General features: G+C 40.6%; 1 protein-coding gene across 6 annotated transcripts in view; it reads right to left on the reverse strand.

Annotated features, from left to right (window-relative positions):
• Positions 1-14,509, reverse strand: part of Sorcs1 (sortilin related VPS10 domain containing receptor 1) — a 522,478-nt gene that overhangs the window by 181,484 nt on the left and 326,485 nt on the right. For all 6 annotated transcript variants that reach the window (XM_021151490.2, XM_021151491.2, XM_021151493.2 and 3 more), the window contains one exon: positions 11,699-11,857. In XM_021151490.2, coding sequence (XP_021007149.1) covers positions 11,699-11,857 — 159 coding nt within the window. The remainder of the gene's footprint in view (positions 1-11,698; positions 11,858-14,509) is intronic.

A 14,509-nucleotide genomic window follows, 5' to 3' on the forward strand; every position in this document is an offset into this window, starting at 1 on the left:
AACTTGTGGGAACTAATGGGGACTGGATCCAAATCTCAGCAAACATATAGGACCAGAGCATCAAGGATAAGCTGTCAGGACTTTCTGATGAAAAGCGAAAGGAAGAGATGACACATGCTGCGGGCTCCATCAATCTCTCCTGAGGCAGGATTTATCAAATCTGTCGCTGGCCATTCCACAGCAGTCACTGAAATCTGTCAAAGCCCCCATGGTTGGGATTGACACTCTGAGGATTGGGGATTAGACGTGGAGGACTGGAGCTGCCAAGGAAGGAAAGGTCAATGTGTAGCCATTCGTTATTTTGATTTGGAGACATTTGTTATGCACTGAGATCTGAAAGTGCTTCACAGAAAGAGAGAGGAGGGAGGGAGGAAGAGAGAGAGAGAGAGAGAGAGAGAGAGACAGACAGACAGACAGACAGACAGACAGGGTTGAAATTTGTGCCTCAAAGATTCTTAAACACAAGTAAAGGTTGCATAGGCCAGATAAGAACTAACTTATTGCAAACATATTCCCTCTATTTGGAAGTACATGTTGCCACTAGGTAGGGTGATTGTTTCTATTCAAATACTAATTCCAATTACTTGCTTTGAAATTTCCATTTGTGTTTCTTCCTGTGGTCAATTCCTTTCAAATCCTCAGGAACAGATAGCTCAAACTGTTCTGGGTAGCAACTGCAAATGACAGGACAGCCTGTTAAACAAGGCATCCTCAGTGAACACAGGCCATCCTTGTTTGCATGTGGTGGCATTTCAGCTTGAGAATTTGTTTTATAAACAAGGATCAGGGTTGACATTTACTGAACTCCCTGGTTTCCATTCTAATCACCAGTTTTTAACTTGGATACTTAAATTATTTACATATTCATGAGATTAGAAATCAGCCCTGACATGGGAAATTTCAAGCATGTGAAAACCCTGCCAAGTCAGCATGGTCTACCATACACACTCACTGTGTAGAAATAACCAAGTGCTTTTTTTTACTTAAAGCAGCGCCTCCAGTAAATGCAATGGCATTAGGTAGATATTGGTTTTATAAGTGTGCTTTGCAAACTTGTTATTGAGTTCTGCGACCCACTGGTCTTTTATTTTCACCTTTTCCTTGACATTAAGAGGCTACCCATTCTACAAAGAAAGAAATAGAATCACTGCCAATATCAGTACTTTAATGTTCAATGGCTTAATGTTATTATAATCAACAATATTTCCCGAGCACCATGTACTGGTCCATCTGGGGTCTTTTCACTCTAGTCATACGGTTGCTTTCAAGGATTGACTACAGAGGCATTCTCTTAGGAAACTGTCCATGTCTCACATACTGGAAAGAAGTGGGTCTGAGGTAGGCTCTGCTTGAGGCTGATTCCAGCTACAGCTCCCTGGGTTTACCTTCTCCTAGGTCTATGGATAATTAACTGTGTCAAGCATGCCATGTTTGCTCCTTGCATCATTCAGTGTTAATTTCTTCCATTATCTTTGCATCTTTAGCTAGTCGCTGAAGGCAGGTTCTACCATTATTCCTTCCACTTTTTAGTGGAAGAACTTATAAAGTTGAGTGGGCCTACTGACATTCATTCACCAGCCAGTAGCAGGGCCTGAGAGAGAAGAGAGCCAGCACCTTCCCTGTTTCCTTTGGTGCTCATCAGTTTTGATAACGAAGGTTGTGAAAATGCTCAAAGCTCACCTATTCTCATAGCAAGTAGTCAGTATTCCCCAGAGCAGGCACAGTATTTGAAGCAGCCATGATAAGCATTATCCCTACATTAGGAGAAGTCAGGATTGCTTTTTTTTTTTAGGATGTAAAAACTGCTTGGGGCTGAGGACAGGACTCACTGAATAAAGTGCCTGTGATGCAAGCATGAAGACCTGAGATTGTATCCCCAGTTCAGAAGAAAAGGTAGGGAATGCCTTGCAGGTGCTTGTAATCTCAGATTTTTGGGAGGCACAGAGGGATGGTCTCCAGGGCAAGCTGGATAGGTAGGATAGACAGAATTTGCAAGGCCCTGCAAGTATAGTGTAGCAGGAGTTAAAGGAAGAAAAGGCAATGCTTTAGGCATCCACAGACACCTAACACACACACACACACACACACACACACACACACACACACACACCTAACACACACACACCTAACACACATACACATAGAAAGAATGAGGTGAAACACATACACACGAACACATACATGTACACATCAACATGCCTGCAAACTATATAGACCAATACATGAAAAAGAAAGAAAGAAAGAAAGAAAGAAAGAAAGAAAGAAAGAAAGAAAGAAAGAAAGAAAGAAAGAAAGAAAGAAAGGAAGGAAGGAAGGAAGNAAAGAAAGAAAGAAAGAAAGAAAGAAAGAAAGAAAGAAAGAAAGAAAGAAAGAAAGAAAGGAAGGAAGGAAGGAAGGAAGGAAGGAAGGAAGAGACAACTAATTAGCAAAACCTGAAGATGGGAAGGGAAATCTAAAAGTAGTTCTTAAGAGGCCCTTTGGTGGAAGTAACAAAAACTGTCATTGCCTACCAATCAATTTGCAAGTAGATTTTTTTCCTTTTATATCAATGCATGTTTTTCATATGCATAGAATGTCAACTATTAATGTTTAGTACTTCTGGTATGTTACCAACAGCAGGCTTCCTCCCTCTAAAAGCAAATTTTGGCTTTGGAACCCATCTGCCAAGTGTTAAAAGTGCAGCCAATGTGTAGAATTAGGATTCCCTATTTTATCACAAATTCATGGATTATGATCCTTCAGCACCTAGAAGAGGTTGGGAACAAAAGAGGATTCTTGCATGCTGGTATGTGGCCTTCTGCTGCTATAGCTTCAAAACAAGTGATACAGAAATTGTGACATTGGCAGGGAAACAGATGTAAATGGAAAATAATGATGTTAAATGAAATAAGCCAGATGCAGGTTAACAAATGCTTCAAGGTGACTGGCCACTTGCACGGGGGGAAGCTGGGTAGGAAACCCAACAGCACTCTACAGAACAAAGGAAGTCCCTTGCACTTACAGAACTTAGAGGAAGAGGTCTTTGACAGATTAGTCAAAGTACAAGAGCAGATATAAAGATAGATATAAATATCCTTATATAAATATTAAGATACAATGATGTAGGATACTAGTCCTGTTACCACACAAACCTTGGGGAGCCTATGTGCTGGCTTTTTAGCCTAGGGAAGGGATTAGCTGGGGTATAAGAAGTGGCTGGTCCCCTCCATAAGGACACCATATGATAAGAGAGCAAAAGACTGAACTGTCTGAAAAGAAAGAGAACCAGGCAGAGTAAGGAAGGGGAAGGTAACGGGGAGGGTGAGTCCCTGAGCACAAGGTATGACACATTTGCCTGAAGATGCAATGATGAAGATCTGAGATGTATTTAAGACAAACTGAGAGATGCCATTGGAGGCAATGTTTTACAGCAGTTTGTACACTAGTTATTCTATATACTAAACCTAAAATTCATAATATTACAAGTGGCCCAGTATAAATTTATAAATGTTCTAGAACAAAACAAAGTAAGTGCCACAAGGCAGCCCCAAGGGCTTGGTCTTTCAGGCACAGCATTGATCAGTCATTTGGATGCAAATGTTTTTGTTTGTATAAGCCTACATTAATTGTAAAAAACAATAGGTTTCCTACTGACACTTTCATATGTGCCTAGACACGGCTTTGTTCTTATTCATTTCTGTGTTAGGCCCTTGTCCCAACCCTCCTGCTGGCCCCCAACTCCTCCCAAGTGATCCCCCTCTCCAAATGTAGTGTTTTAAATCATAGAACAATAAATGAACATTCTCTATAATAAATTTTAAGAAATAAAAGAAAATGAGGAAAGTTAAGAAGTAGAAAGTAGCTGGAGAGCCAATTCAGGGCAGTTGACAAGGTAGATTTTTTTTTTTAATCCACCACAGCACACATTTATAAAATTTCTGTGTTAGTTGTAAACACTTATACCTTTTGAAACATATACTTAGTTTGACAAATGAAGTCTGATTACTTCACCTAAATAAGCCAAGAGGTCTGGACCTTGGCCCTGTCATCCCATGAAGCAAGGTAGAAATTGAAGCTGGACATGGCCTGGATCTCAATAGAATAATACCCGCTCTCCATGCGCACACTGCCCAGCCCCTGCGTGTTCTCTTCAGTTGTGCTACTTGACCATTTGAGTAGGAACGGAGCCCATGAACTACTTGTTTCTGGCCATGCATAGAGAAGGGAGAGCCAGGAAGCTGCTTGGAGCAATGACCAGTGGTGAGAAGCCCTTTTCTGCAACTACCTTTGGCAGGAGGTTGAGCCAGTCAGCTAAGGAGGTCAGGAACCTCCCAGCACAAGCTATTCAGTAGCCCAAGTCCTGGCAGCATCATGTCCGTAATAGGACATTACGGTGTGTTATTGTCCCCTTAGTAAGCTGCTCTTCCAACACAAGCCCTCACAGAGAAAGGAGCCCAGAACCTGGCATGCTCTACATGGCTGAGGTATGTGCACATTCGTCTACTCTGCTCCTGCCTCTCTCTCTCTTCCTCTTTTTTTCTTGCAGTCACATCTGCTCTTTGTTTTCTCTCCTTTTGAGTGTTTCCCAACACATCATGTTTAGTGAGGTGTTTAAGACAGACTGAGAGATGCCGTTGGAGGCAATGTTTTATAGCACAGTTTGTACACTAGTTTATTGCCAAATTAAAATAAAGATGTAATCTGGCAGCTTCAGCCTGCTGCCAAGGCTTCCTTGGGTGGTTTCCTGTATTACGGAAAGAAGTCAGGGAAAGCAAGGAACGAAGGAAGGGACTGCATGCCCTTCCTCCTGGCTTCCCTGTTTGCAAACGAAGAAACCAACAACAAAGGGTGCTTCCTGTTTAAGCTAGAGAAACAAACAGTAAAGAAGGCACAGTGTTCCAGAGTCCCTCTAGGAAATGCAATAGGCTTCTTTGCGTGCCAACTGCTATGCAGATTGCAGTGGTCTGAAACAGGTACTAGACAGCTTATGCTATAAAAAGCATTAATTCCAAATAAGTAAGATAAAATAAAGGGCTGCCGGCATCGTCAGGTAAAGGTAAGCACTTGCCACAAGCCTGATCATGCAAGTTGAATGTTGAGACTCAAGTGGTAAAAGGAGAACTCCACCCCATTTGTCGTCTGACCTCCGCACACCTGCCATGGAATATGTTTGCATGTGTGTGCATGCATAAACACACACACACACACGTGCACACACACACACACACACACACACACACACACATGCTTATCTTTTTAAAATGTAGGACAAGAATAACAAAACGCCATCCGTTTCTCACTTGGTCCCACAGACTAACTGGAGCAAAATTCCTCTCACATTTTCCCTTTTATTCGTGTCTCCTCTATTTGGAATTACCTGTTAACTTGGTGATCACAGGTTAGCCTGTTGGTATTGAGTCCCAAGGCAACAGTACCTGGGACAAGGACGAAACTAAGGCTACCCCCTAAGACACTCATCCAATTCTCACCAAGTCAGACTAAGATCAAATCATATCACTGGCTTTCTTGGTGTGCCAGCTTATAAATGGCAGATCTTGAGTCTTGTGGTCTTCATACTTATATCAGGAAAACATATAAATTACCATTCATATTCATTACTTTTTCCTTCAATTAGTTTATTTTTGAGATTACTACTTAACTATGGAGATACTAAATATTATCAGGAGATTTTTATTCTGTAACGAAAAAAATAATCCTAGATCATGAAAACACTATATTGCTCTTAGGTCTAAGGAGGAAATTTGGGAATAAAAATTTTCTTCAAGATTAAATACCAGTCACTGGTTGATATTTAAAATTCCCATGGAATTGGTGGCCAGTAAGAGTTTACTGTGGTCCATAAAGAAAAATGTAGTCAACAAAAGTCTTCGAGTGCCTTCCAAATGGCCCTGTCAAAAAGCCTCCACAAAGTGTGTGTGCATAATATCACAGGGAAAGCGGCATCTCAGACCTTATGGGCTTTCTCTAGACCAATAATCCAATTTTTTTTTCTCAGTGCCTTAAATGTCCTATTCCTTGAAGTACAGAAAAAAAATCTATCTTGGAGACATGAGAAAATCAAAAACTCTCTATGTGTAGAGGAAGTAAAGTGTGCCCCAAAGTACAAAGAATATAGAAGAAAGGGAAGAGGAGAGATGAGGACGCTGTTCATAGGTAAGTTGTGTCAGGGCCAGCATCTCATCACGGTGTTTTAGAAGAGTCAGTTCCTTTATGTTTGCCTGAGTTTGACATGAAACTGTCTCCAGCAGATGGGAAGCTTGCTCTGGGGCTAAGATCTCAGCCAAGAACTTGGCAACAACAGCACTAGCAGCTGTCACGGCGAAAAACTGATGAACAATACTTATGCACAGGAACAAATGGTCCTCTTTCCTACAAAACCGCAGATGCTGGCTAGCCAACGCCAGCACTGAGCTCTCCTTGGGGTCCGGAACTGTGTCTTATCAGTTCTCAAAATCTCAAGGTCTGTCGATGATTGTCAGATACTGGTACCAGCATCAGTGACTCCACCTGGTGGTCCACAGGCCCTCTCCACTTAACTCCAGAGAGTATCATTGGCTTCTCTGATGGCAGATATTGCTTTCCACACTTTGGTGTATGTCTTGAGACACTGAGGTCTTTTCAGTTCTCTACATACATGAGCAGGCTGTCCAGTTCTACCATATAAATGATTTATTCTTGTTTCTCTCTTGAGAAACCAGAGATAGAAAGACTGATCCCGTTCACATATTCACTTCAAAATATCATCAAAGTTTAGAGTCCCACCAAATTTCATACAAAGATCTCTTTCTAGTCCTACAACATCCACACATAAAATCAACTCAATTTTCGTACGATTATGTTTCTTGAACTATCAATTTTTTAATTCCTCACATCACATAGAACAAAGATTGATCAGGATTTTTCAAACTCTGCAAGCACAGAAATGTATGAAGTCTGTGATCACAAAATGAACCTTGGGTTCAGACCCTCATGTTACTTCTATGTATTTTCACATTTTTATGCTTAACCCTATGACTGAGGAGCATACACCAACCCTGACAATTCTTCAAAGGCTCTAAGTGAGGGTAGCAAAAACCATGTGTGCCCATTAGGCCAAACCACAAACCTGACTAAGATCAGGTTCTACAAATCTGTGTGTATTATAGCGAGCTTTACCAGCCTTCTGATTTTGACAAAAAAATTCCACCCTGTAAACATTACTTTTCCACTTTTATATAATTACTTATGAGATTCTTCTTTGCTTAAGAAAATGTGTGTGCTCCTGTCCAAGAAGTCTGTCATATTTTTGTTTTACAGGAGGCTATGAGCCTAAAGGTCACTATGAATTTACCGTCTGAATGTTGGTTATTTATTAAGTTATTATATTAAGTTTATATAATGCATGCAGTCACTCTGTGCATCTGTGAGCTCCCTGGCTGTCTTAGTTAGGGTTTCCATTGCTGTAAAGAGATACCATGAATAAAGCAACTCTTATAAAAGACAACATTTAATTGGGGCTCGATTACAGGTTTAAAGCATCCAGTGGATTATCATCATGACTGGAAGCATGTAGTGTCCAGGCTGGCATGGTACTGGAAGAGCTGAGAGTTCTTTTTCTTGTTCCAAAGGCAAATAGAAGACTGGCTTCAGCAGGCAGCTAGGAGGGTGGTCTCTAAGCCCAACCTCCTAGTGAAAAAATTACTCTAACAAGGCCATACCTACTTTAACAAGCCCACAGCTTCTAAGAGTACCAGACCTATGTCAAACATCGTCAAACTACCACACTCCACTCTCTGGGTACCATAGACTTGTTCAAACACATGAATTTATGCAGACCATACCTAGCCATAGCATAATGCAATATATAATTATTCCAACTTTAAAAATATCATAGTCTATACTAGTCTCAAAAATGTTAAAAGTCCAAATTTCAAAGTCTCTTCTGAGATTCATCCAATTACTTAACTGTAATGACTTATAAACTCAAACTCAAAGCAGGGCACATACCACCACCACTACAGGATATACATTACAATTCCAAAACGTGAGGAAATAATGGACCAAGAAAAGCCAACTGGGCAAACTCCAAACTCAGCATGCCCATGTCTGATGTCAAGGCTCTCCAGCTTTTTCATCTTTGTTTACTCCAACACAATTCTTTCTCTTTGACTGGTTCCACTCTGCTGCAGCTAGGCGTCTTCAATAGCCTCTCATCAGGTCCCTTCATGGTGCCAAACCTCAACTTCTTTGCAAGACCCCTTCAGTCCAGTACCATCAACTGCAACTGAAGCTGCAACTTCACCAGTGGCCTCTCCTTGGCCTCTCACAGTGCCAAGTCTCAGTTGCTCTCTGTGATCCCTTCACGCCTTCAAAATCAGTACCACCTGGATGATCCTTTGCAACACGAGGTACAGCTATAGTTATCTCTGGGACACAGCTTCTCTATGTTCTCAGAAAACACTTCCCAGAAGATTTCACCTCAGTGATGCTGGTCTCTTCTTAATAGTTGCTAATTTCTTAGCTCCAGCTAACCAGCATCAATTGTCCCAGTAGCCCCTTCTATTCTTGACTCTAAAGCCAGGGATGCATGTCCAGAGCTTCCACGTTTTGTTTCTTGCTGGGGCTGAAACAAGACCCCCTTCTTCTATTACATTATCAACAACTTTCTGTTTTCAAACTTCTTCACTGCCCAGGCTTGACTGTTGTGAAGCTTCTTCAGTAAGCAGACCTTGAATTTAGAGACCTGCTCTATCTCCTGAATGCTGGGATTAAAGGCATGTGTCACCACACTTAGATCTAAGCTTTTCTGTACTTGAAACTCGCTCTGTTGCTGGCTGTCCTTGAATTTAGAGATCTGCTGGCCTCGGTCTCCTGGGATTAAAGGTGTGTACTACCATGCCAGGACCTAAACTAGTCCTCAAGATCCGGATCAAAAGCCTGTGTTTCTGGATTTTAATTTACTCCAGATTAAAAGTCTAAATGAAAAAAAATAAGTAATAATAATGCCTAACGAGATATAATTATTCCTTGTTCAATGATAAATACATAAACAATAAGCTTAGCTGGGCAGAATCTTGCTTCAAAATCACCACTCCCTTAATCTATTTATCTCATGAACACAGGATTTAGCTCTGCCACCTGGTGCCCTTTTATTACTTGAACTATACATTTTGTATTTTTCTTCTCTAAGCTTGCTATGCTTGATCAAAGTACTTTCCATGAGAGCAAAACACAGGACAAAGTCTATGCTGGGCTTTTCTGAGTCTTCCTTGTCAATGCAATTAATCTCTTCATTTTAGCCTTGGGCAGACTCTTTAGATAAGGGCACAAAGCAGCTATGTTCACCAAAAAATCATGACAACAATTGCCAGAATTGCATTCCATAGTGTAATATTGTTTTCAAAGGCATGGAAAGTGAACCTTGAAAAAAATAACTATTCATATAAAACACATTTAAGGTGAAAATTTTATTTATGAGTGGCACCAAATAATGCTCACTATAATAAGCTGAGTTGGAACTTCGGCCCGGGTGTCCTCACTCCTCTAGGGATATTTACTTTGCCAAGTGAACATTGAACACTGGAAGTACTGGGACTTCAAGGGTTAAATTCCAGGGCATTATTGTTTGCTTTTAGTCAGAGGAATCTGCTTTACTACTCCTCCTGCATGGGGGTGGAGGGGAAATTAACATACAACTGAATAAAATCAAAAAAACATTGGATCAAACGACAGATAACCCATGTGCTGGGGAGCTTGGTCTTCACCTGTTAATTGTGCCAAATGCACTGAAGCTCAACTGCAAAAGCAAAATTCTGCTAAAGGGTAGCCAGGCTGCTCAGGAGGAAAAAAATAAAAGCACTACTAATGGCAAACCTTTCCTATTTTTAGGCTTAATGTGTGTTTTACTTGGCAGTAAGAGCAGCATGCATAAAACTCCCATCCTATGATGTTAATTTGCTTGCTTTAAAATGCCACTGTCACTAGAGACCTAGGGAAACTGTTCACAGGCTTCCTTTGCCTTCAGGGAGAACTCCACACATTGAGAGCAGACTAGACAAAGTCCTCCACCCAAACCCCCTGTGTTTTAGTGTTTCTGACAAAACAGAATGACTTGAAGAAGAATGGATTTATTTGGCTCACTATTCCAGGTCACAATCCATCACTAAAGACAGTAAAGACAGGAACCATGGAGCAACACTGCCTGCAAGCTTGCCTTTTGGCTCACTCCCTGGCTCATGCTCATCTAACTTTCTTATATTGATCAGACCCACAGTGCCCAGGAATGCCACTATCCATAGTGGGATGGGCTCTTCCCACATAAGGTAATAATCATGACAATGATTACAGACAATCTTACAGACACAGATACAGATACAGGCCAATATAATCCAAACAATATCTCAACTAAGTTTCTTTCTTCCTATGTGACTGAAGCTTGTGCGAATTTGGGGATCTAGCTAGCAGATTTAGAATTTCCTCTAATCATGGGAGCCTGACATTTCATTAAACATATGTTATGTCTAAACCATGTTCCTCTTTGATAGGTTATAAGAATATCTTTGTTGAATGATGGATTTCATAAAGGGCATGCCAGTATCTCACCTGGTTTCCCTTGAACTTTTACTATTTAAGTTTCTCTCATGTTTAAATACATGTAGTATCTTTTTTTCTATTTTTAACTTTATTTGCCATACTAACCTTACACTCTATGTTGCTGCACAAGTTCCATAAAGGAAAAGACAATGTACTTATATAGTACATACATAATGCATGTACTAATAGAAAACTTATCGCCTGTAGCCACATATTTATAGGGCATACACACAGTGATGAACCCATATGCGTAGGACAACTGCATGGAGTACTTTAGAAGCAATGGGCTCCTTCCATTTTGCCACTAAGAAAACCTGTAAGGAACAATCTTAAGATGATACTGACATCTGAACATTTCTCAAACCTTAAAAGTGGCCCCCTAGTATTTGTAAACCTTAGTAAAATAGCTTTTCCTTGAGTGTCTGGGAAAAGCAATAGGTCTTGAACCACGAAAAATGATTATCTGTCTACACTCATAAAACAGACACCGTTTTCGTGGAAGTCAGTGTCTTCTAAATATTTCGGCATCTGTAATAGATGCTGAAAATTGATCAAGTTACATGAGCTAAAAGTTGTCTCTCTGGATACTGTGGACCTTTAAGATGTGAGTTCTACCAAGATACCCTGTGGGACTCTAGGAGGTGGGGGTTCACCAAGAAGCCCTTATGTTACTTAGTTCCTAAAAAGTCTTTGGTATTCTGGGACAACCTGATTCTAACATGTGTGCCCTAGCTGATAGTGAGTCGCAGAGTTTCGCCTATGGCCCACTATGATGTGTTGACTCTCTAGAGGCACAAAGTGAAGGCCACACAGGCATGAGCGAGAACTTTCAGTACTATGAACTAAAACAAATATTGTCATGTCATAAGTGTGTTAGTTCAGTATTTAATGGAAAGCTGACCAACATGGCATCCAGGCTACATACTGTGCCTCTATACTATCTTAGCTAGTATCTCAACTTTCTTTTGTACGTTTTCTCATATTTTTACATAGTTACAACAGGCAACCTTCGATGTTCTCATTGGCACTCACAATACTACATAAAAAAAAAAATTATTGAGATAAAAATCCCAGGTAAGTAACCAGTGACCTTTGCCCTGGCAGCCATGTTCCACTGTGTGCTCACCTTTTGGTCTTGACTGTATGCCAGGATCCAGTCTTCTTGCTTCGGATGGAAAAGCAAACTCTGAATGTAAAAGTTGAGCCGGTACTTTTGATAGGTTGCCCCTTCATCTGAGCTGATCAACAAACTGCTCTCAATCTCCGGGTCTGTGAGTAGCATAATCTGCAGGAAAGCAAGAGAAAATGAAGCTTACTCATGACGATGCATCTCGCCCAGCTATCACATTGACAGAAGCACAAAAGGCTGGTGGACAGTGCTCAACCAGAGGAGCATCTGCATTCTGCCAGGCTGACCCTCCTACCCAGAAAACTGACACAAAGCCATTTGTACCATTTGAAGAACAAGGAAGAACTCATCAGAGAAAGGAGATAAAAATCAGAAGATTTTTACTCTCTTCCCCTTTATAGGACTCTTGGGAGAAACTGTATTTTTTTTCTAAAGTTATTCTTTTTTTAATGAAAAATTGTATTTATGTATGTTTTTATTTTATTTATTTTATTTGCTTATGTGCACCCATACATGTGCTATATAGCACATAGGTGAATGTTAAAGGTCAATTTGCAGGTTTTAGTTCTTTTATTCTACCACGTATGTCTGAGCATTGAGCTCAGGATACCAGGATTGGCAGTGAGCATCTTACCTGCTGCCCCATCTCCCCAGTTACAAAATTATTTTGTTAATCTGAATCATTCCCTACTACCCCCTTAATCATAGCCCTTCCTCGTGATGTAGCTTGGTCACACACACTCCATCTCAGGAAAATAAAAATACTGTTTTTGTATAGGAAAAAATAATTTATTACCATGGGCCCCAATTCTTTCCATTCCTGCCCCCACACTCCTGTTTCACATGAACTCTGCCTTTAACTGGATTCTATGAGTTTTGGGTCTATGATATTTTTCATGAGTCTTAATGCATAGATCTTTAATTTCACCACCATTTTTTCACTTTCAAGCCCACTCTATTATATATTCGCTTATTTTCATTCTTTCTATATCCCTTTTATTACAATATAAAATTTATGAGAGTCAGGGTATATCTTTGCTCATGGGTGTATTACTAGAAGCTGGACTAAGCTAAGCCTATATTACACACTCAACAAATGTCTGCCAAATGAATGAATGGATGAAAAGATGAATGAATGAGTGAAAAGAAGGGAGTGAGAAGGAAGGGAGGAAGAAAGGTAGGAAGGAAGAAAGGTAGGAAGGAAGGAAGGGAGGAAGGAAGGAAGGAAGGGAGGAAGGAAGGAAGGAAGGAAGGAAGGAAGGGGTATTTAAAAGCAGTAGTGTGGACTGAGAAATACATTTAGACCCGTTTCCAAGGCTATGAATGTAAGCTCCTTCAGAGGCAGCGTAGTTGTGTGTATTTCTCCATCTTCCACCCATGGGCTATAAATCTGTAGAAACGCCGAGCTCCGGTGCTTGTTTTGTAATCTCGTTGGGAAGCCTACACTTGGCCTGAGCATTCTGAATAACCACGATCAGAGCGAGATGAATGAGCTGTCTTGAGAGCTGCTTGTTTTCTCTCATTTTCTGCCCCTAGGAATATGTGATGAAGTATCTCATTCCCTACTCTCTGTAGGTCTCCTTGCCTCCACCAAAGTGTGTGCCTAACAGTTACAGACAGCCTGCCTTAATGCTGCCCGTTGACTTCTTTCCTATTGGCTTATTAATTAGTACTCTCTGAGTCTGGTTCAGTATGAAAAATGTGCTCAATGTGTGGGTAGGTGATGAGAGATCACTGCAGCCTGGATTTAGCAGTAAGATAGGAAGGGAGGGAACAAGGGAGAGTCTGGAGAAGGAAGAGAGAAAGAAGAAAAGAGAGGGGGTAGGGAAAAGGAAGGAAGAAAGAGAGGGGGGAATACATAGAGTTTTTATATAAAAGGGCAGAATACTAGGCAACACAGTTCCTTGGTGATATTGAGTCATCATTTTGAAACTTCATAATAGTTTGTGTCACTTTTAAAAGGAATGTGATGTCATCACAAATGCCTTAAAAAGTGCTTCACACACACACACACACACACACACACACACACACACTGTTGGAGTCTCTTTCTGTTAATCAGGATGAATTTGAGGTTCTTTGTCTATTTTCTAGCTTGCTCTTGTAAAAGACAAAGTGGTTGAGAGGAATGCTGTTCTTGTCAGCCACACTCCAGACAAGAGAGAACAACAGGAATCATGAAAAACTGGACTCTGATTGTCTCTCACATAGTGTGAAACACTGCCTACTCTCCATAAACACCTACAAAGGTTATGAGTTTGTCTACCTCATGTTGACCAAACAAGCAGCCTCCTCCATTTGATGACCAACATGGGGCCATCAAGGGAGTTTGCTAAGTACCAACTCACATGCCTTCATTAAAATCTAGTGCATTCTCTAAACAAGGACATTTTGATGGCTCCTAAATGGACCGAAATATTTCCAGGTGATTTCATATTTACTGGGACATAAAAAAGGCTGTCATATTTCAAAACAAAAATATGCCATAAAATGATCATACTGCCTTATATTCCTAGCCACAATTAACAATAAAGTGTAACAACCTCTTACCTCCTGCCAAAAAGCAATCTTCATGATATCACAAAGAGGCCCTGCTTTACAGGCATCCACTGTCTCGAGTCAGATGAAGTTTTCCTACATTTTGATTTCCTAGGCCCTGGTCAACTAAAATATGCTCTCTCTTCTCATCTCACAACCTGCTTCCCATGACATACAAATAAAAGGAATTCAAATGAAGACTAGAAAATACCCCCAAATCAAAGTGATTTTTGTTTATTGTTTTCTGCAACTAGTTTAATATGCATGCAT

The sequence above is a fragment of the Mus caroli genome, chromosome 19 (assembly GCF_900094665.2).
Source record: "Mus caroli chromosome 19, CAROLI_EIJ_v1.1, whole genome shotgun sequence".
NCBI classification, from domain to species: domain Eukaryota; kingdom Metazoa; phylum Chordata; class Mammalia; order Rodentia; family Muridae; genus Mus; species Mus caroli.